Below are 21,182 nucleotides of genomic sequence, written 5' to 3'. Positions count from 1 at the left end.
AAGAGAAAGAAAAAACATTTATGAATAAAACAGCAGAAAAGCAATCAATCTGAAAAAAGACATTTGTCAGAGAGTGAGTGAGTGGCGACCGGTTCAGAAACCGGGTTACAAGAGCGTTTACATAACGGCATACATTCTGAATTAAAAATATACGACAGATTGACTCCTACTTAAGTTTATTGTTAGAACTCATAATACTGGGAATCAGGGTCCAAATGTACTTTTTGCCACACATGCCAATAGCAAGTGAATTAAGATTCATTTTCAGTCTAATACACCCCTTAATGTTTATTATTTATGATTAATTAATCAATAATAAATTAGTAAAATGTATATAAATAATTATAAATATAACTTAATAATAATAATAATAATGGTAACACTTTACAATAAGGTTTATTTTGTAAACATTTAACATGAACTATCAATGAGCAATACATTTGTTACAGTATTTTTTCATCTTTGTTAATGTTAGATAATAAAAATAGTCATTTATTGTTTGTTCATGTTAGTTCACAATGCATTACCTAATGTTAAGATACAAAATTTTATATTAATAATGTATTAGTAAATGTTGAAATTGACATTAATAAATGATGTAGAAGTGTTGTTCATTTTTAGTTTCATGTTAACTAAAGTAGTTAACTAATGTTAACTAATACTGTAAAGTGTTACCATAATAATTTAGCATAATTGTTTCTATTTATTTGTTCAGTTAGTAATATTATAATTTTGGCAGCTTCCTTCATTCAAAGAATATTCTAGTCTTTGATTTTCATCGATGGCATCATTAAGGGTCAGATACCGCTCTTAAGCCATGTATTATGTCAAAGCTCAAAATAAAGTTACCAGCCAACTCCAGAGTAGGTTTTATTTACTCGGCAAAGGCAGTTTTGACTTGCATTTGGCACATTTTGGACCCCATTGGGAATGCTATTGTGAACCACAAAGTTTTCCCATTACAAGATTTCCATGGGATGTTAAGAATTGTATCAGATTGTATGTCAAATGTAATGAAACACTTCAAATGCAAAACAGCGCCTTGAACAGTAGACCTACATATTCTAATGAATAATTCACATGTAATTCAGTCATTCCCTTTGGCATTTCAGCTGTTTCCTTGGTTCATTTACATTTCATTCACTGCATGACCTCATAATCAAATTAGACTGCTAGAACAAATGGATGTGTTCATAAAGATTTGAAAGAAAGAAAATGTGATAAAGGGTGGAAACGGATGCTAAAACTTAACTAGGGCTGGCTGATATATCACATATTCACCATACTTTTGCTAGCGAAACAAAATACAGAAGACAAACTTCAGTGGCAAAAATGGTGTTAAAGGTTGATCAGTTTCAATAATTTTTGTGAACTCTGATTCAATTTGTTTGCATCAGCATAAAATAATATTCAGTCTTCATTTGACATTTTTATATTAAACATATATTAAAATACATGGTTCTGTTTATTACTATGTTTTACTATATAAACTTCCTGCTGTTCCTTTAGTGAAAAACACTGGTAAACTTGATATTTTTTAATTCGATTTTTACAATATTTTAGTAAAAATCTATATTTTACTATATTTATCTCTTGCTATATGAGAGACTGTCCATGAATTTTCAGGGATGGGTCACTAGGTCTTTCCCCAACCCTCCCCATGACACACACGGACACAGGCCACTGTGCCGCCCTGATCAAATTTACTGGCAAGTAAGTATGCATAATATGCAATAATATATTTCTTCTTATGCATTAGTCAAATTTGTTTGTTTCAGCTTAAAATACATGATTATAGCATTGCTTTTGTGTTAGACAGGTGGAGAGGACAAAGATTACTAAAACCCACATATTGTATTTTCCAGCTATATGAGTTCGTAAGAAATACATACACATGCCTGAAGGAGAGAATGTGATTGAGTAAAAGAGAGGCGAGAGCTAGGAGAAAAGCAGGGAAGAAAGCGAAGGAGAGGAAGTGTTGTCTGTGGAGGGGAGAATCAATCTAAAGGCTAACTCAATCCCTCAGCGTTATCTGGCTTGGTGGCGTGGGCCACGGGTCCAGATTGCAGATGATCTACATGCCTTTATGTAAGTGAAGCTAATCTGTCATGGCCTCGGGGAGCACTGGGGCTCCATCACTCTTACTCAGCCCTGCCAGTGTGGCCTCATAAACCACTACAGTCACTGCTAATGAAACATACAAGGCACAACACACAGCTGACAATCAGCTGAGCAGCTGATCAATGTGAGTCAGATAAAACTATAGATAGAGTCATAGATAGGACAGACAGAAATTAACAAAGACAGAAGGATATATGGACAAATGGACACTGTCTATGGATGGACGAACGAACAGAAGGATAGACAGACAGAAAAACAGACGGATATATAGACAGATGGATGTGTGGACGGACAAACGAACAGAAGGATAGACAGCAGACAGACAGAAAAACAGACAGATGGATGAATGGACGGACGAACAGATGAATGGATAGATGGATGGAGGGACAGATGAACGGATGGAAGGATGAATGGATAGAGAATATGTGGACAAATGGATACTGAATATGGATGGACAAACGAACAGAAAGATAGAAGGATAGACAGACAGACAGCAGACAGACTGATATACGGACAAATGGATTTATGGAAAGATGAACAAACAGATGGATGGATAAACGGACAGAAAAACAGATGGACAAACAAACGGATGGATGGAGAGTAGATAGAAATGAAATGAACAGAAGGATAAAAGGATTTATGAACAAATGGATACTGCATATGGATGGATGAATTAATTGATAGATGGATGGACGAACTAACGTATAGATGGACGAACAAACAGATGGATGGATGTATGGATAGACAGAAATGAACAGAAGGATAGAAGGATATATGGACAAATGGATACTGCATATGGATGGATGAACAAACAGAAGGATAGACAGACGGATGGATGGATGGATGGACAGAAATTAACAGAAGGATATATGGAGAAATGGATACTGCATATGGATGGACGAACAAACGGATGGATGGACGGATGGATGGACGGATGGATGGACGGATGGATGGATGGATGGATGGATGGATGGATGGATGGATGGATGGATGGATGGATGGATGGATGGATGGATGGATGGATGGATGGATGGATGGATGGATGGATGGATGGATGGATGGATGGATGGATGGATGGATGTTTCAAAAGGTTTTTTTCTGGGCTTTAATCAAGTTCTAAATAATTCTTTTTGAGCATTAATTAGTTCATTCTTCTGGATCCCGCTCCTTGTGGATCTCTTAGGAATGCTAATGCCAGTTCTACCATAGTGCTTATGCAGGTATTATTAAGCTTTTGTGAGAATAGCTTTTACTGCTTCTCTGTGAATACAAATCTAGTTGTGCTCCAGTTTTCCGACTGAATTTACCGAAGTTTCAATCTCGCTCCATTCGCACCTCTCGGCTCATTCCCCATTCCGCAATTAATTCAGTCATTTATCCTCCATCCCAGTCAAGGGCACGGCCCGAGATCTCTTAATTAAAGAAGAAAGAGGGAGAAGAAAAAGAAAGTTCTCGGTCTTCAAACGAAGCTCTAACTGGCACGCGCTTTTATCTGATCATTTAAACTCTCTTAACCCCTCTTAATTAATCCCAAACACACACTTCTGACATCCAGCGCTTGATTAATGAAATTAGCTCAGCGGAAGTCAAATAACATCAGCCTCGGACAGTGATAGCGTAACCCCAGGTGCAGCTTACGAGATCTGTACGCTTGTCTGAGGAACAACTGCTGCTGGGAATCGCAGATATGAGAAAGTGATGCAAGAGGCCTTTGCGCTGACGTAAAGCGAGCGCTTTTACTTCTGACGGTTCAGGTTGCACCATGTCATCCAGAAATGTTCTTGGGTTTGCATTTTTTCTACAAGATAACTTGAAAAAAGACAGTTTTTACAATATGATAAAATATATTCTTAGTTTAGGACAGATACTGTGCTTCATTTCACTTCTTTTCTTTATAATTCTTTTCATAATAAACAGGTGTGATGTCTTTCCATTGTGTCACTGAACAGCTTTCATCGGCCCAAATCTGGGATTTTTAAAAAACTCAGGCCATAGGAAGTTCATGATAGGCGGGATAGCGTCCGGTCACGTAGTGGTAAATCTGTAACAATAAAAATTTTAGATTAAAATAACGTTCAGCTTTAATAAAGCTATATATGATGACAAAGCTTTGTCAAACGCAGCTGCATTTAGCCTAATGCATAAATAAAAGAGCTAATCTATATCCTATTCACCACAGGTGACCTGGGTCACGACGCCGCACTCCCTGAACAGTGTCTGTTTCCAGCCATAATGGATGGTAATTATCACTTTATCACATCTGAAGCCAGAATAGAGCAGCTTTGCGAGTGTGAAACAGTGTTGGTTTAATTACCTGGCGCTCGATGTCAGCTAACAGGCTACTCGCTCCTAGTCTGAAAAGGTGAGGATCGAGCCACTCGTCTCCGAGCTCTTCCTTCATCAGGGTCAGCCACACCACAGACTCCTGCGCCGTACGGATGCCTCCTGCGGGCTTGAAACCCACCTGAGGACCCACAAATGATCAGTCAAACAGGCTGGATGATTCCAGTAAAAGAAGGTGATTTAAGGGTATAATGGGTCATTTACCTTATGGCCTGTCCTCAAGTAGTAGTCACGGATGGCCCGCACCATTACTATGGCAATGGGGTAAGTGGCATTGACTGACTCCTTGCCGGTTGAAGTTTTGATGAAGTCCGATCCTAGTGGTTAGAAAATACAAAGCCTTTTGACTACTGACATGAAGTATGGTCCACTTTGATCCTCATTCAGGCAGAGAAAAGCCAACTTAGACAATTATTTTAATTTGTAAATGTAAATTTATATTGATATTTTGAAGGGCATGAAGTAAAAAAAAAGTAAAAAAAAGTAAAAAATAAATAAATAAATAAATAACTTTATTATAATTATTAATTTAATTAAAATATTATTCATTATTATAAATATTGGAAACTATTTTGTCCAAATTATCCAAAAAGTCATGTGGTGCAACCAACATGCAAATAAATTAAAATAAAATATATATATTGACAAAGGACAATACATCTCTTAAAATATCAGATACTTTTTTTATGTACCTTTTTGTGGCAAAATATGCTTAGTTAAGGTTGTTAAATGTCATGTCGAGTGACTCCCCAAAAAACATGATATTTATGAATTAATAATTCATGATAATTGTAAATGTTTTTAAAAATCTTTTTGAAAATGACGAAAATGATTAAAGGTCCGTTTACACCAAGGACGATAACTATAACAATAGCAATAAAGATGTAGTTAAAAAAATTGTTCTACATATAAAAGAAGAACAGAATCCACACCACAACTATAACAATAACGGCACAGAAAGAAGAACAATAACGTTGAAGTCATTTTTTTTCCAGCTGATGAATGATAAAACCATTGACAGCCAATCAGAATCCATCCTGCTTTAAAGAGCTGGAACAGAACGATATCATCCGCTGATGTGGATGCTAATATAGTTATTGTTATAGTGTGTGAACAGGCCTTAAGATGTGTACACTTATTCACATGTATTCAAGGTGCAAGGAAAGTATGCTTTTAATTTTTACTTAATGGTTACACCACATGACATTTAGAGTCATCAAGCTAAAACCTTTCTTGAAATTATATATACAAGATTTTCAAAAGCATATGAAACCAACATGAGAGCACAGAGTACATTTCAACATGGTTTAATACATCTGCATATTTCAGGTCACACTGGTTAGTATTTTAGTTCTTCGTCAATAAAAGCCAAAAACTTGCATCTGACACTTGTTTGGCTCAGACTGACAGGTCAAAGTTCAATTCTTCAAATTAGAAAGTCCAGCACATTTTTAGCACCTCCATTCAGGCACTTCAGAGAGGCGTCAGATTCTGAACCCCGACAGGACATTAGTCGCGAGGGCAGGGGAGGCTAGACAAGAACATATGGTCCCGTCGGCAGGGCTCAGAGGGTGTGCGTTCCTTCATCAATAAGAGCTTTCATTTCTCCCTTCCTCTCCTTCATAGCCAATTACGGTTTATCAGCGTTCCGATAAAAATAGAAGATAAAATGACGCTTCTAATGGATGAACCACAAACTGTGGACCAGCTCTAACCCCCAGCACCCGAGTCCCGCCTGCCCTTCCTCATGTCTAATGACTGTTCATTACCGCACAGAACAAGATGAACATTTTACAGTTCATTAAAGATACGTTCTATGTGTTTTTCCACTCTTTTTCCCACCCCTTCCCCTTTCCTCCGACACTCTTTCACTCTATTGCTCACCCTCTCCCTCAAACTGACATAATCCTTGAGATTCGTTCTGGGGAGTCTTAATTACACGATAATGGATAACGGTTATTAAACGCGGGCGACAGTAATGAAGCTCTATTCATTTGCGGCGGAGCGGGGGGACACTGCCGGAGAGCGTGGGAGTAAAATAGCTCCGGCGTCGCAGATTAATAGGTGAAATTATCATTCAATTTCAGAAACCTCATACGCAATTCATAGGAACAAGGGGAGATTAAGGAATGAGCGCGGCGACAAAAGCAATGCATTTTAATAACGATCCCTATCAGAGCCGCTGACAATTGGGTACAGTAATCGGCTTAATGTGCAATGGCTATTTAAGCATACAGTCACTGGCCTGCTCTGTGTGTGTGTGTGTGTGTGTGTGTGTGAGATCTGGATGCTGAGTGCGAAAAGGATGAGCAATGGCGCCACACTCTGGACAAAATATCAAACTTGCTTAAGGCAAGCATCACTGTTGGTATTGATCATACCAGGGGGTCAGATTTAGCTGGTTAGCATGAGCAGTTAGTCCCTGCTGGTGGATGTTGTTACTGCACAGACACTAAAAAGTGTGCATTCTTCTGAGGCCCTGTCCAAAATGGCACCCTGAACACTACGAGTCTGCACTTTTGTGACGTAACGCTGCTTTGACTACTCAGAAGTCTCGCTTCAGTGCGGGCTCGGCAAAAGTGCGCATATCGACCGCAAAGGGGGCGCTCGTGAATACCCTTCTGACACCTAAAATCACAAATGGGACACTCTACGGTCTCATGGACTTAAGGGACACGTTCACACGGCAGCCTTTGTAAGCCCACAAGACTGAAAGTGCATATGAAGTGTGCCACTTGGGACAGGGGTAGAAAGGGGTAGTACCCTGACAAGGGTAGAAAAATTAAACAATATGGAAAAATCAATACATTTAAATAATTAATTAAAATTAATTAGACAATCATGGATAATGATCATTTAAATTATTATATATAATAAAAAAATAAAATATAAAAAAAAGATTTTTAAATTAAAATTCATTTTGATATTATTGGAGGGTGTGAAGTCAAAAATATCAGAGTGATAGAACTGTCCTATTATCATAATATAGAAAAAAAACATTTAAAAATAATTATTTTCTGACTTCAGGACTGCAAGCAGTTCTGCGAATTAAAACTAAATGTTTCCTCTGAGATCTATGCTTAATGTCCTCACCTGCCATCATGGACACTAAGCTGGCCTTGTAGACGTTTGTGAAGGTTCCCAGCTCTCCCACTGCCAGGATGGTCTTCATATGGGCGTCTTCACAGGCCTCTCTGAACTGCCGGATCTCATCGTAGAGGGCTGAGGAGATCATTTAACAAAGAGAGACAAAAATGTTCACCAGCTATCAAAGTAGAATTGAAGAAAAACATACTTTGTGTACTTTTATTGATCTTTTATATAAAGAAGTGTGATGGTTATGGCCATTGTCAGCTGATCAGTTTGGAAGAGAGCAGCTTAAAGAGGACCTATTATGCCCTTTTACAAAGTCTTAATTTTGTTTTTGGGGTCTATTAGAATAGGTTTTCATGCTTGAATGTTCAAAAAAACACCATATTTTTCACATATTTGACATTGTTGCAGCACCTCTCTTCCCAGTCTGTCAGTAACGCTCTGTTCAGTTCCCGTCTCTATGAAGCCCCGCCTTCCGAGAAGCTCAATGTGCTCTGATTGGCTGGCTGGATCATTGTGTTGTGATTGGTCAACCACTTAGCATTTCGGAAATGTCACGAATGTTTCAACAAACTACTAATGCAATTCAACCAGGCCTTTTTTTGTGCATACTCTGGGGCGGGAATTATTTAAATGAGGAATATTGTGACGTGTACGTTCCTAGAAGAAAACTCAAGACTACAATCAAGGCGTTACAGGGAGTTCAGAAACAGTGCTTGCTGATATGGAGAATAACTCTGTTTGGAGTGGACATTGTATCTTTGCAGACCTTTTTCACGCTCAAACAGCAACATCACACACTAAAGAAAGTTGAAATGTAAAAAAGCATAATCAGGACCCCTTTAAACCAACAGAAAACAGTCTGGATTTTTTTGGTAGGAACTGTATCTGCATTCCCTGCATGTTACACACACCTGCCCATTGTCCAGTGAGTGCTAAAGTCCGGTTTATGACAATATCGATCTCTGTAGCACCATCCTTCACAGCCAACCGGACCTCCTCGAGACGGGTCTTCAGTGGCGTCTGTCCAGCAGGGAAACCAGTGGCCACTGAAGCAAAGAGAATGAGGTGAGGTGAGACAATGCGGTTGCACCCTCTCTAGGATGATGTCTATAAAAGGATTGAAATGTGTTTTAAGATAAGCAGTTTCAAATGTCTAACCAGATGCAACAGGAAGACTAGAGTTTGCCGCCTTCAGAGACTTTACAGCATCAGCCACCCGTGATGGGTACACACAGACAGCTGCAGTCGTGATTCCTGGAATCACACACACACACACACACACACACACACACACACACACACACACACACACACACACACACACACACGTACGCACACACACAGTGTTTAAAGTCAAAGAAATCTATAATTCATTTCATGCAAAGACTACATTTTAATAAATACATAAAAGTAAATAAAGCGCAAAAATACAAAGAAAACACATCTGTTAACGTCTAATGTTTATTGTGTTACAATTTTTTTATTCAGAAAAAGGTTGAATTTAAGTTGTTAAAGTCACTGATCTCTTCAGCCAGTAACTGTCGGTGAAAAGAGCTTTATCTCCCTCTTGTGGGCAGATATACAGTGACACGCATATGTTACTAAAACTGAAAACCATCAATACACTAAAATATAATATATAACATAAAATAATTAACATTTATAAACATTAATAAAATAAAATAATATAATACATAAAATATATACACTATCCATTAAAAGTTTGAGGTCTTTTTAATGTTTTTTAAAGAAGTCTTATTCTCGCCAAGGCTGCATTTATTTGATATTACATATAGTAAAAAAAAATTATATTGTGAAATATTATTACAATTTAAAATAAGTGTTTTCTATTTTAGTACATTTTAAATGTAATTTATTCCTGGGATGGCAAAACCGCATTTTCAGCAGCCATTACCCCAGTCTTCATTGTCATATGATCCCTGAAATATGCTAACATAGCCTATATATATATATTATTATAAAAGTTGAAAACAGATGTGCTGGTTAATTTTTTTGTGTAAACTGTGGTAAAATAATTTCAACATTTATTATAAATGTCTTTAATGTCACTTTAATGTCAGTTTAATGCATCCTTGCTGAATAAAATGATTTATTTATCTAAAAAAAGTACAATCCTAATGACCCCAAACGTTTGAACAGTGTATTATGATAAAAAATGAAGATATAAAATATAATATAATCTAATATATAATAATATACTGTACATTATAAAATATAATAAAGATAAATTTACAGACCAAAAAAAAAAAAAAAAAACTATCTAGCACTTTGGGAACAATAATGAGTTTTCAAGACTTTTTTATATTTTTCATAAAGCTGTCCAAATTTCTGGAGTAATTAGTCAATTACTATAATCTAAAATGCTTCTAACAGTAATTTGTTTAATGGGTGTAAATGGTTTTAAGTTTATTTTATACTGCAAACTGCAATATGAGTGACAGAAGATATAAGTGCACGGCACCAACAGGGATGATGTGACAAATAAATATGTGTATATGCAAAACAGCAGCACCTTTGTCATGCATGTCCATGCTCTTCAGCAGATCGTGACGGATGGGCCGTGTGGCCTTCATACAGAGTCGATGGACATTGGAAGGTGTGTCGTCACCAGCGAGGGTCGTCAGATCAATGCATGTGACAGCCTTCAGCAACCAGGCAGCCTACAATATCAATGCAGGTCAATAAAGATGGCATCAAGCAATAGGAGTGAACATGTCCCATAAATACTGTAAACAGTTTACCTGCCACTGTTTTTTGGCCACTTTGCGTCCCTGGATCTGCTGGGCTCTTTTAAGAACAGCTTGAGTGTTGACTCTGACTTTTGACACCCATTCCAGATCTAAAATAAAGCAAGAATAAATAATAAAGGATGTTTTAAAATCAGTTTAGTCTGGTTATTTCCCTCTGGTCAGCTTGTGTCATGAGACACATGGGTCATGTGAAATTCATTAAGGGCATTTTATTTACAGTTTAGAATCAACTGTATATAGGAAAAGAAGAAAGAAAATCAGAATTACACTTAAGATTAACTACACATGCCGTATGAAGGCTGAATTATAAAATTAGTGAGTTTCAACTGGTCAGACTGAGTAAAAGATTAACCACACATAACACGAAGAATATACGTTGCACTTTACATGTTCAATGTATAGCTTAAGTTATATCACTATGTCTGTTGCTCATTAGTAGCTTGCAAAGAACTTTAATCTCTGTCTTCTGTCCTTTTTAATTAAATGCCTGTCCTATCACGTGAAAACGTTAAAGTTTTTTTTTTTTTTTTTTTTTTTTACCAACTTACCAAGATGCATTCCTGGATTTCTTGCGGACATGGTGAAATATAACTCACTGGATGAAATTAACTTATAAAAATCGGGTTGATTTGTCAAGTAGCAGCTCTGCACAGCACAATCACTCACAGTTTTCACGATACTGCGCGTCTTCCGGGATTGCTCGTCACTGATACGCCGACGCAGAACACTTCAAGCCAATCATTTCACCGCTACGCAAGGCGTAGAATGATGACGTTTTTTGTATTTATTAACGTGTGCGAGGGAGTTCCTTTACAATGTTCTTACGTTATTGAACATTTATAAATAAAAAAATTAAAATTAAAAAATGAAAATAAAACCTATAGCAGAGGGGTCTTTACCGGTAAAGGTAAAGGTCTTTACAGGTTATTAAAATAGAAATAATCGGCTTATTTTGAACAAAAGTATAGGTTCTCTTTGACAAGAGAGTATCTAAGATTGTTTTTTCTTGACACCCCCCAGAAAAGCAGAAAAATGCCCAAATAAGTGGAGTAAAAGCCTGAATATTTTGATCAATAACACAAAAAGCACTCGATGTGCTGTTTTCATGAACTTTATGGGTATTTTAAATTTATCTACATACAATATATTAAAAAAGATGAAAGCTGCACATTAGATTTGAGAAACAAGATGACATTTAAGATGAGAAACATGAGTGCATGTTTAATATACATAGATCAAACATGCAATTGAGCTTGAATAAACAAAAAAGGCTGCTATTGATCAGTCTGATTTATTAGATGATGTGATGTTAGACAACCATCATACTGAGCTTTTGAAATAAACCAGTCACATGCTTCAGGTTTAAAATAAAAAGTGAAATTATGCCAACACTTACAACATCCAGTCAAACCTCAAATGGATTTTGAATTGAGCCTTAATGGTTTTTAAGGTATACTGAATTGTGAAGTCTAGAGTCAAACAATTGCTTCAGCCCTAATAGATACAAACGCTGTGATTCATATTATATAAACGTGGACATTTTAAAAAAAACTGCACAACATGTTTGTATCTTAACAAATTTGCCAGGAAAGATAAATACATAAAAAGTGATTTTAAAATTATACGGTAATATACAAGGATGAGTTATGACTTTCATTACAAATATGGTCTACATACAACATTTTTTTGAATATGGCAAAAAATGCACTTCAGTTTCAGATTTAAGCCTTCTTTTACTCAATTGTAATGATTTAAGAATTATACTTTTCAAAGGATGTCTAGCAGAAATTAGAACTCACACATTTCTTGCACAGAGCCATAATATATTACAAGATATTGTTTTTCTCAAGGGTGAAACTAGCAAATTATTCAAATTATTCATAATTATGTAAAAAGCTAATTCAGGTTTATCCAAATCCTCTGAAAAGCCAAATAACATGCAAATTTGGACTGATTTAGTTCTTTCCGCTTTGGCATGTTGGGTCTGAGAATGACCCCTCTAAGGCTTTTCAATGTGAGGTTATGAATCGTCTTGGAAGAGCTGCCTGCCATGGGTTTTGGAGCTGGGACTCGTAATGGACAGAAGATTCAGTCTTGAGCTGCACAACGGAGACTCTTCTGAAGTGGTTTTCTGAAGCAAGAGGAGATCACAGAACGTTAAGCACGTTCAGCCTAAAACATTCAGTATACGACTTACATTTCCAATAATATCACTGTTGTCTATGGATGGAGTGCCAATTTTGCATATTTTGATCCGAAATGAATTTAGAATCATAAGTATATTAAAAAAAAAAAAATTCTGCACATCCAAGAAGACTTTAATAATAAAACTTCAAAATATAAGTTTTAGTAGTAGAGAGAGGTGAGGGGAAAGGACTGTGAAGGGAAGGAAATGCAGATAAGACAATACTGAGATGTGATCTACTCAGTGTGACTGTGTCTCGGATGAGGGTGCTAATTTTGCAAGACAGAGTTCAAATGTTAATTTCCAGAAAAGTCTTTTGTTTTCTTAGAGAGAAGCCCTCTCTGGGTCCAGACATCTTGACACCAGCTTTGACACTTGACATTTTTCATAATGCCATTGCACCATAAAGCTTTGAGCTCTGGTATGACATCTTAATGATCAAATATCCAGTCAAATTGTTTTGTGATCAATTACAAAATAGCACATTGTTTGTCAATCATTTCTAAATGTTTTAGTGTATGTGTTACCTTTGGTAGTTTAGTCGGCGTACTGCAGGTGTCCACAGGAATCAGCCGTTTAGGACCCCTGCTGCTTTCATTTGGGGAAGAGCTGATCGTCTCTAACAACGATGCATCTTCAACCTGATTGGATAATTCGGACACATGTTCATTCTGCACCATGCTTGGCTCATCACAACCATCCATGGGCGACCAAGAGTAGGTTTGACTGAATGCCATGTCATCTTGTAAAGAGATATTGGATGTTTGATGGTTTTTTTCATTTTCTTCCTTGTAGAGGTGTCGTATACATGAAGGTTTTGTGCTGGAGAACGACTGGGGGAGGCTGGGGCAATGTGGAGCCACAGGTGTGGACTGTGAAGGCCTGAAACCGTGGTTCACAGGGGTCTCTACTTGACTCTGACTGCAGGCAGACTGAGTCAAAGAGTCTTCAGGACCTTGTTTGGCAACTGTTGTTTTGACGAACCAGCGCAATCGTGTGTTACGTGGGGTGATCCATTTCTTGATGGCTCCTTCTATGTCACTCTCTGTACCCACCACATACACACGCTTCTGACCGCGTGTCACTGCAGTGTATACATGCTGCCAGTTTTGAGCAATGCTGTCTCCAAGAACGTACACAATAGTTTCAGACTCTGAGCCCTGAAGTGAGAAAACAAATAAGCAATTTACATGAAGCAGAGACAAACGCTGTGAACAGGGCCGTAGATGAATAAAGAGCATCAATACCTGAAAGGTGTGAATGGTTCTTGCCCAAGCATGCCGCAGTTTACACTCTCTCTGTAGTTCTCTGTAGTCACACTTCACCACGCGCCCATTTACATCATCTAGTGTCAGGTAGCGCCTCTTTTTTCCTCCCTCAACATCCTCAACATCCTGGGATTGGTGTACAATTACAAGGACAAGTTAAACCAACTCAGGTTAAGCATTTTGAATTTAAAAGCATAAAAATAATTTTGAGATTATCAATAAATGCATAGATAAATTGATAAATAAAACTCCAGTACATTATCAATAAAGAAAATTTCCCCATTGCACAGGCGCTCTTTCTTCTCCTTCGCCTGTTCGTCTCGTCTCTGTTTTCCACCATTATCATGGGAAGATCTGGCATAATCATGTGAATCTCTGACAGTCACATCACTCCTCTTCTCATGGTCTAAGACATAGCCATTCTTAGTGCAGCAAACTTTATCCTTTGTTTGAAAGTTGAATTTATTTTTGGGAGTCCTGTAATTAATTACACTAAATATTAAAACAGAAATAAACTTCTAAAAAGGCAACCTATGGAAGTGGTTTAAAGTGGAATAAAATAAAGTGTCATGCTTATTTATTTGTAAGAAAACTAACTTTGTAATATGCAGAGAATAATGCTTGCAGCAAAGCTCATTGATCAACTCGCAGTCTTTCCTGTGAACAATAAAAACAACAACTTTAGCAAACTCAGCATTTTCTTAAAAACGATTTACATCTCAGCATAGAGTGACAAAGCTAAATCTGTCTTACCTCCTGAAAGCCACAAATTGTGACAATTTATCACTTTCCAGTCCAGGACCTTCCTTAAGTAAGAATTTAACGGCATCCTGGAGGTCTAAGCAACAACAGAACTTTGTTGTTATTGCTCAATGTTAGATATATACCATTTTGCTTAACAGTTATTTGGTGCCTCAACAAAGCATTTGATTTGTAATTAGGTTTTTATTCGTAATTTACCATATCGGTATTGGCCGATATATGTTAATTTTTTATGTTCTCATTATCAGCCCAATATTTTTTTTTTTTCAATACATATTGAAGCCGATAAATAATGGATTATTTCCTTCAGCTGAGACACTTCAGATGCATACTGTTCACCATGATGGTTTTGAATTGTTTAAAACATGATTGAAATCACTTAAAAAAGAAATATATAGTCTGTCATAGAGGCTACATAAAATTATAATAAGAACATCATTATGAGTGTGTGCTTGGGACATGGCTTTTAATAGTGAGACTTTTATTTTTGTAATCAGGCTTTCAAAAATTATATAAAAACTTGGATTTTGATTTATCGGCCAATATGTCGGTTATCGGCTTTCAAATATAAAGAATTATAGGTTATCGGTATCGGCCAAAATTTTCATATCGCTGTGCCAAAAAGTTGCACTAAGGTGCTTATGGGGGACTAAAATGTTTTGAAGGTGGCTGTGTAGCCACCCGAAGTATCAAATGAGTCACAGACAACAGTAAAGTGTATTTTCAGGAAAACCTGCAGTACAATAGACACACAGGAGCCCACACAAATGCCCTGAGGACAATCCAGTGATTGGTTTCCTTTTGATCAGTGTGTTTCTTTTGTTATTCAGATTGTCTGGGGCCTTCAGGTTTACAGTTTTACTGCAAAAAATGTGCTTCTGAAGCACAGTGACAGAGAAAACACCTCACATAATTCTTCTCTTCCTGGATTCAAGCGCACAGCCATCTTTAGAATATTGTCTTTGAACTTCGGTTTTTGCGGTCGCTCTGTATATCTCTATGGCATTGCTGTCGAGGAGTAATTAGCTGGTGAAGTGGATTTTCTTATTGTAAAGTTAACAAAAGTTATCATGAGGATTGTAATGTTTAAAGCAGGAGTCATAACAAATGTCAGTAGACCGGGAACATTTTAAACGAGCCGTTCATTCATAAATATGCAAGATCACTGTGAAAATACAGACCGGAAGACAAAAAGCGCAGCGCTGAAAAGGGGCGGGGCTACATAAGGTCTATACAAGTGTTGTGAAAAGAATAAAGAAAATTTAAGTAAATTACAATTTTTTTCACATATTTCATGACTGCTCACTTACCAAAAGAGTAATCTTCCCCACTGATTTTGACAAATATAAACCTTTTGTCAGATGGCACTGTGGAGGGAATCGCCATTTTTATGGTGGCATCAAACTCCAGAGGACTGTAAAGCTTTTGTTTACCCATCTCTGCGATGCTGAAATATTATGGAAATAAAAGCAGTATGATTAATTATCAATGTCATTAGGATTGAGAAACACCATCAACATTTGTACAAATTACATATTTGTACATAAAAACATATACACACAGCCAACAAACCAATAAGGAACCAAGGAACTAAGTTCCTCATCAAACATTACAAAGTACAAGCTATCTGCTCACAGTCCAGCGTTTCTGACGATGAGCTCAGACTCGGCACGATGGTTGGTCTTCATCTCAATGGCCCACTGGACCTTCTTGAGGCCTTCAAACAGATCGTACAGCGTGTTTCCAGGCTCAATGCTGGGCAGCTGCCTCACATCTCCTGCAGACACAAAATAGTACTTAAGTACTTAAAACTGCAGAATATGTCGCTGATAAATACATAACAAATACACCCTAAATGAGAAATTATTATACATGCAATATGTCTACCCAATATAATGAACTTCTGGAGGTCTGCATGTTTGGTAAGCATGCTGAGAATGGAGTGAAGGATCTGAACAGACACCAGGCTCCCTTCATCGACCACCAGCACCCGCACCTTTGAGAACTTCCAATCCTGAGGATTTCCACTGGGATCTTTTTCTGTATTCATGAAACTCCATAAAACCTGAAGAAAGGGGGGTGGGGTTAACCATGTAAATATGTGTGTAATTAAAAAAAGGTAACAATAGCAACTGAAACATCTATATTCACTAAAATCGAAATGAACAGTTTGGAAGACATATTGGAAAACAGAAACAATCAACACTGACAAAGCTTTAATTTAATGCAATTCATTTATTGTTAATCAAGTGTAATTTAAAGTATGAAATATTATGTAATGTGTAATGTGCTCAGTGAAGTTGAGCATTACATTACATGTAATGCTCAGTGAAGTTTACATAACATTTTTAATGTTATGTAAAGTTGTGAAATTAAATGTTATGTAATGTCATGTAAAATTATGTTATGAAATGCTATGTAGTATACAATTGTTGTTTAAGTTATGTAACGTTATGAAAGGTTATGTAGTGTAAAGTTGTGTTTAAGTTACGTAACATTACATTATGAAATGTAATATAATGTAAAGTTATGTTATGTGAACTATACCTGGTGCATAGTATAAGCAGTGAAGCCGGTTCTCTTAGTAAGAAGTGAAGAAGCTCTCCCTGTAGGAGCAGTTAGAAGAACTTCCACAGGCTTTTCATCACTGTCACTCGCCTCACTTTTTTTCTTCTCCTCGTGTACGTCTGACAGCAGCCCATTACCGGACCCCTGAGAGTCATTCTGATAGACCTCACAGGCCTTCAGCACCTCTTCCCTGTCACTCGTCTGTTGCTCCATGGCCGCCTTAAACACCAGGCTGACCACTGTAGTCTTTCCACAACCTCCCTTCCCACTGATCACGGTTACTGGGTTGGCGCACATCATTTCTGCTGCTCGCACCTGATCGGGGTCCAACTCTATAGAAGACGGATCAATATCCATGTAGGTGGAGTCATCTGAGTCGTCGGAGTCTGAAGTGTGACTTTCCTCTTTAATAGAGAGCTTTGTAATTTCAGGTGAATCACAACGTGTTGCCGTTCCTCCATTGTGGACCATGCTTGAAGTATCAGGCTGGGCGAAATCAAGAAGCATCTGCTCACACCCGGCCTCCTGAACTATGTCATTTTGGGCTGCTGAAATTGATATTTTTGCATCAGCCTTAGATTTCCTCATACTGCGTTTTTCACAAGCCTTTGCTCTTAATCGATCCAGCTGCGCTTTGCGAAGAACCTTCCTCACATCCAAGTGGATCTTCCAGGGTTCTCCCTCAACCAAGCTCCTCAAGCATTCGGCAATGCCTTTCTCATAGCCGAAGAGGTTCCTAATTGCCACCTTTTCGACCTCCCTAATCAGCACCCCCTGTTTCTCAAGAAAATGCAAAGCATTCCAGGCACCCTCATCTCCGGTCTCAGGCGATATCTTATCCTGCAACATCTGCCGGTCGGCATACGTGCTTCCAGTGGCTCTGCAGTGTCTTTTCAGTTCCGCATACATGAGCAAGGAGTCACGCTGGAGCACCGGGATACTAGAAAATAAATTACAGTCTTTGAAGGCCTCCACTTTTGCTTCACACCGGATCAGATGCAATTCTTTAATCATAATCTGTTGAAAAAATATTCATTAAAGGATATCAAATAGTGAAGGAAATAATGTGAGCTTTAGATTTAGAAACCAAACAACAAGTGTCCCGGGAAGCAATCTTACATGGTTGAAGCCCAACTTCCATACATCAGTCTTAATGAGCTCCTCAAGTTTGGCCAATACATTTGTATTGTTCTGCTCTTGTGCAATAGGATCATCTTTTTCGGAAGTTCCCGGTTTCATTCTTCCTTTGCTGATTATCTCCATAAACTGACCCGGCAGTAATGTTGGCAAGTATTTCATGATTCCAGGGTACAAGCTGGCGACTCTCACGTGTGTCCAAGCGACTGTGTTTAAAGACAATTAACAAGAACAAGGTTTGTGATTATGATTTCGGTATCATTATTTTAATCACTTTTTTCATAGTTATTATATGTGCAAAAGTATATTTTAGATTTAGATTAGGTTAAGGCTTAGGAAATTACCAGCATTTGTGAAGTTTTCTGTAGCTATGTTTCCATCCACAAATTGTATGCGCATTTTGGGATATTGCATTAAAAATATCTGGATGGAAATGCCAAGATGCGCATAAATTCTAAAAATGTGAGTAAAAAACGTAATTAGTCAATTGAGGCGGATACATTATTAATACGAAAAGAAGACATGCGCATAAACTATGAAGGAAACACATTTACCGAATACACTTTACACTAGAAAAGTAATTATATGCTTCCCAAATTGCAGAGACTTCCATTTTTATTACAGATATTTTGCGCCAATTTCCCAGAAAGTGAAGATTTTTTTTCTCTTGGGATGGAAATGCTGCATTATTCGCAAATGTTTTATGTTATATTCTAATTCTGCACATATGTTAAATTCGCCACTTTGGATGGAAACATAGCTTGTGTCTTTGTTTTACGATAAAACATATTTTTCAAAATGTTGCTAAATATAATATTCTACCAAAAATCACTTCAAAAGCAACTCTGATATTGTTTTATGTGTTATGCATATTATACAACTAGACATGCTATACATTTTCCAACCTGAGAAATTGACATGTGCCTTGAGCTGTTCAGCCACAGCTTTATTCTCAGGCGATGAATCTTCAAACTCCTGCAGGACGTCCAGCACATTGACAAGCTCCACATGTCTGTCCTCGGGCAACCACTGCATGAATATGTTAACAAAGTCAGGATGTGCTCTACATGCTGTAAGAAAAAGAGACACAAGTGACCGTCCCTCTGATCTCAGATTGGTGCGGAGGCTGTAGGAGGGATAGCCTTTGACGAAAGCCTTGCGTTGGCCTTGGCGAACTTTGCAGGTTATTTCCCACCAGGGATCACAGAGGAGAAAACGGCCCTCAACCCGGTACGTCTTTTTACCGGCCATGAATGACACTGCAAAAGAAAATAAGACATGCATGAAACATTAATAGTTCGGTCCATAAACAAAGGATATGTCTATACACAAAAATTCCACAAGAAAGTTAACTGTAAAAATAAGCTTTATGTCTCCTGTAGGAGTGAGAAACAATGGCTAGTTGATTTTAATTGAAACAGTGTAAACTGTAAAAATGGTTTGACATAGTGTGAACTCTTCTAAACATGATTGTTTTTACTAACAACGATGTAATCTATAAATATGATTATTATTTTTTTTGTTAGTGTAAAGTGTAAACAGGTTATTTAGTAACTATGTAAACTGTAAACAGGCTTACTTCAAAAGTATTACTTTTACTTGTAACAGTCAATTTGTAAACAGGCTTACTTTGTAACTTCTAACAATGAAAATTAAATATCGCTTCATATGGTTAAGTGATGTTCAAATAAAAAAAAAAAATCATAAAATGATATAGCTTTTACATGATAATTTTATTTTAAAACTCAATAACAATTTAAGAAAAGAAATTACGCTTGAAGTTGAAAAAATGTCCACAAAAAAAAAAAAAAAAAAAAATCATATATTAATATAAATGGCCTATTACTTGACACATCACATAAATATAAAACACTTTCAACATGTAGTACAAAAAAGGATGTTTTTATTTAGGCCTATTCAAATGTGTTGTTTTAATTTCACTTTTCAGTGACCCTACAATGGATACTTTGTTTCATACCACAATGCAAAATACAAACATGGCCGCTTTCTTACTTGCAAACTTGTGAAATGAAAATATGGTTACTTGTACCAATGTGAACTGAAAACATGTATATGTTTACTGAACAAAACTATGTTTACTTGTTGAGTGTGTCTGAGGTGAGTCTGCTGTTATTGCAAACAATTTTAGATCGGCTAACTTTGTGTTCATATAACCAAAAGATAACCAAAGGATAAAACATGTTTGGTAAAATATAATGTTGTTTTACCTTCTTTTGACGCTGGCACGGAAGATTTAAATACGTTCGCCCCAGATGAGACAGAGTCCATCTCTTTCATGTCAAGAAATTCAGGCTGTATTTCCTCCTCTTCTTCATCTTCACTTCCTGAAACATCATCTTGGTTTGACTGGACAACCTTACCTTCTGGTAAAATGTAACCAATTATGGTTTTTAATCCGGCGGAGGGACTTTGCAGCGCCATGTTTACTAATGCAGATGCAGTCCGTCTATGGTTTGAAGATCAGTTCGCGAGCGCGGTTCAATTTTGGACTCATGAGTCATGAGACTCGTGACTGTAAACATGATCAACAACAGCCAATCACATCACACCAAAATAAAAGTCCGTTCAGTTTATGTGCTGCTTCCTGTCAGTGGAATCACCTAATTAGATACTACATCATTTATTGTAATATATTAACCTTAATTAATATTAACCTAAGTAAAATAAAAAAATATAAAGTACTGTATATTGTATATAATGTTAGACATGCTATTACATGATCCATGCTTAAAATAACAATAACAAACAGAAAATGCCATTAAAAAAATAAGATTTTCTATAGTCAAAATGTAGTATGTAGGGTTTAGGGGTCTAAAAAGAGCTGTTGGTGTATTTTATGTGTATTCATATTAAATAAATTATTAGATATACATTTAAATTAAAATGACCACAGTACAAGCTAACGTGGCC

The 21,182-nt window shown here is 37.0% G+C and overlaps 2 protein-coding genes across 2 annotated transcripts; both read right to left on the bottom strand.

Moving 5' to 3' along the window:
* Positions 1 to 858: 858 nt before the first annotated feature.
* Positions 859 to 11,029, bottom strand: dera (deoxyribose-phosphate aldolase (putative)). Its single transcript, XM_079868749.1, has 9 exons — positions 10,880 to 11,029; positions 10,323 to 10,420; positions 10,094 to 10,241; positions 8,719 to 8,814; positions 8,472 to 8,606; positions 7,558 to 7,686; positions 4,669 to 4,781; positions 4,436 to 4,585; positions 859 to 4,162 (listed from the first exon to the last, which is right to left on the bottom strand). The coding sequence occupies exons 1-9, from the start codon at positions 10,908 to 10,910 to the stop codon at positions 4,106 to 4,108; spliced, it is 957 nt and encodes a 318-aa protein (XP_079724875.1). The 5' UTR covers positions 10,911 to 11,029; the 3' UTR covers positions 859 to 4,105.
* Positions 11,030 to 11,427: 398 nt separating this feature from the next.
* Positions 11,428 to 20,786, bottom strand: helb (helicase (DNA) B). Its single transcript, XM_079868179.1, has 13 exons — positions 20,480 to 20,786; positions 19,157 to 19,510; positions 18,234 to 18,457; positions 17,094 to 18,131; positions 16,434 to 16,611; positions 16,182 to 16,323; positions 15,857 to 15,993; positions 14,538 to 14,622; positions 14,382 to 14,441; positions 14,042 to 14,261; positions 13,764 to 13,910; positions 13,044 to 13,676; positions 11,428 to 12,462 (listed from the first exon to the last, which is right to left on the bottom strand). The coding sequence occupies exons 1-13, from the start codon at positions 20,691 to 20,693 to the stop codon at positions 12,352 to 12,354; spliced, it is 3,543 nt and encodes a 1,180-aa protein (XP_079724305.1). The 5' UTR covers positions 20,694 to 20,786; the 3' UTR covers positions 11,428 to 12,351.
* Between the last annotated feature and the right edge of the window lie 396 nt (positions 20,787 to 21,182).

This window comes from Squalius cephalus, assembly GCF_949319135.1.
Source record: "Squalius cephalus genome assembly, chromosome: 4".
NCBI lineage: Eukaryota > Metazoa > Chordata > Actinopteri > Cypriniformes > Leuciscidae > Squalius > Squalius cephalus.
The sequence above is the reverse complement of the archived record's forward strand: the minus strand, read 5'-3'. Positions and strand labels throughout refer to the sequence as shown.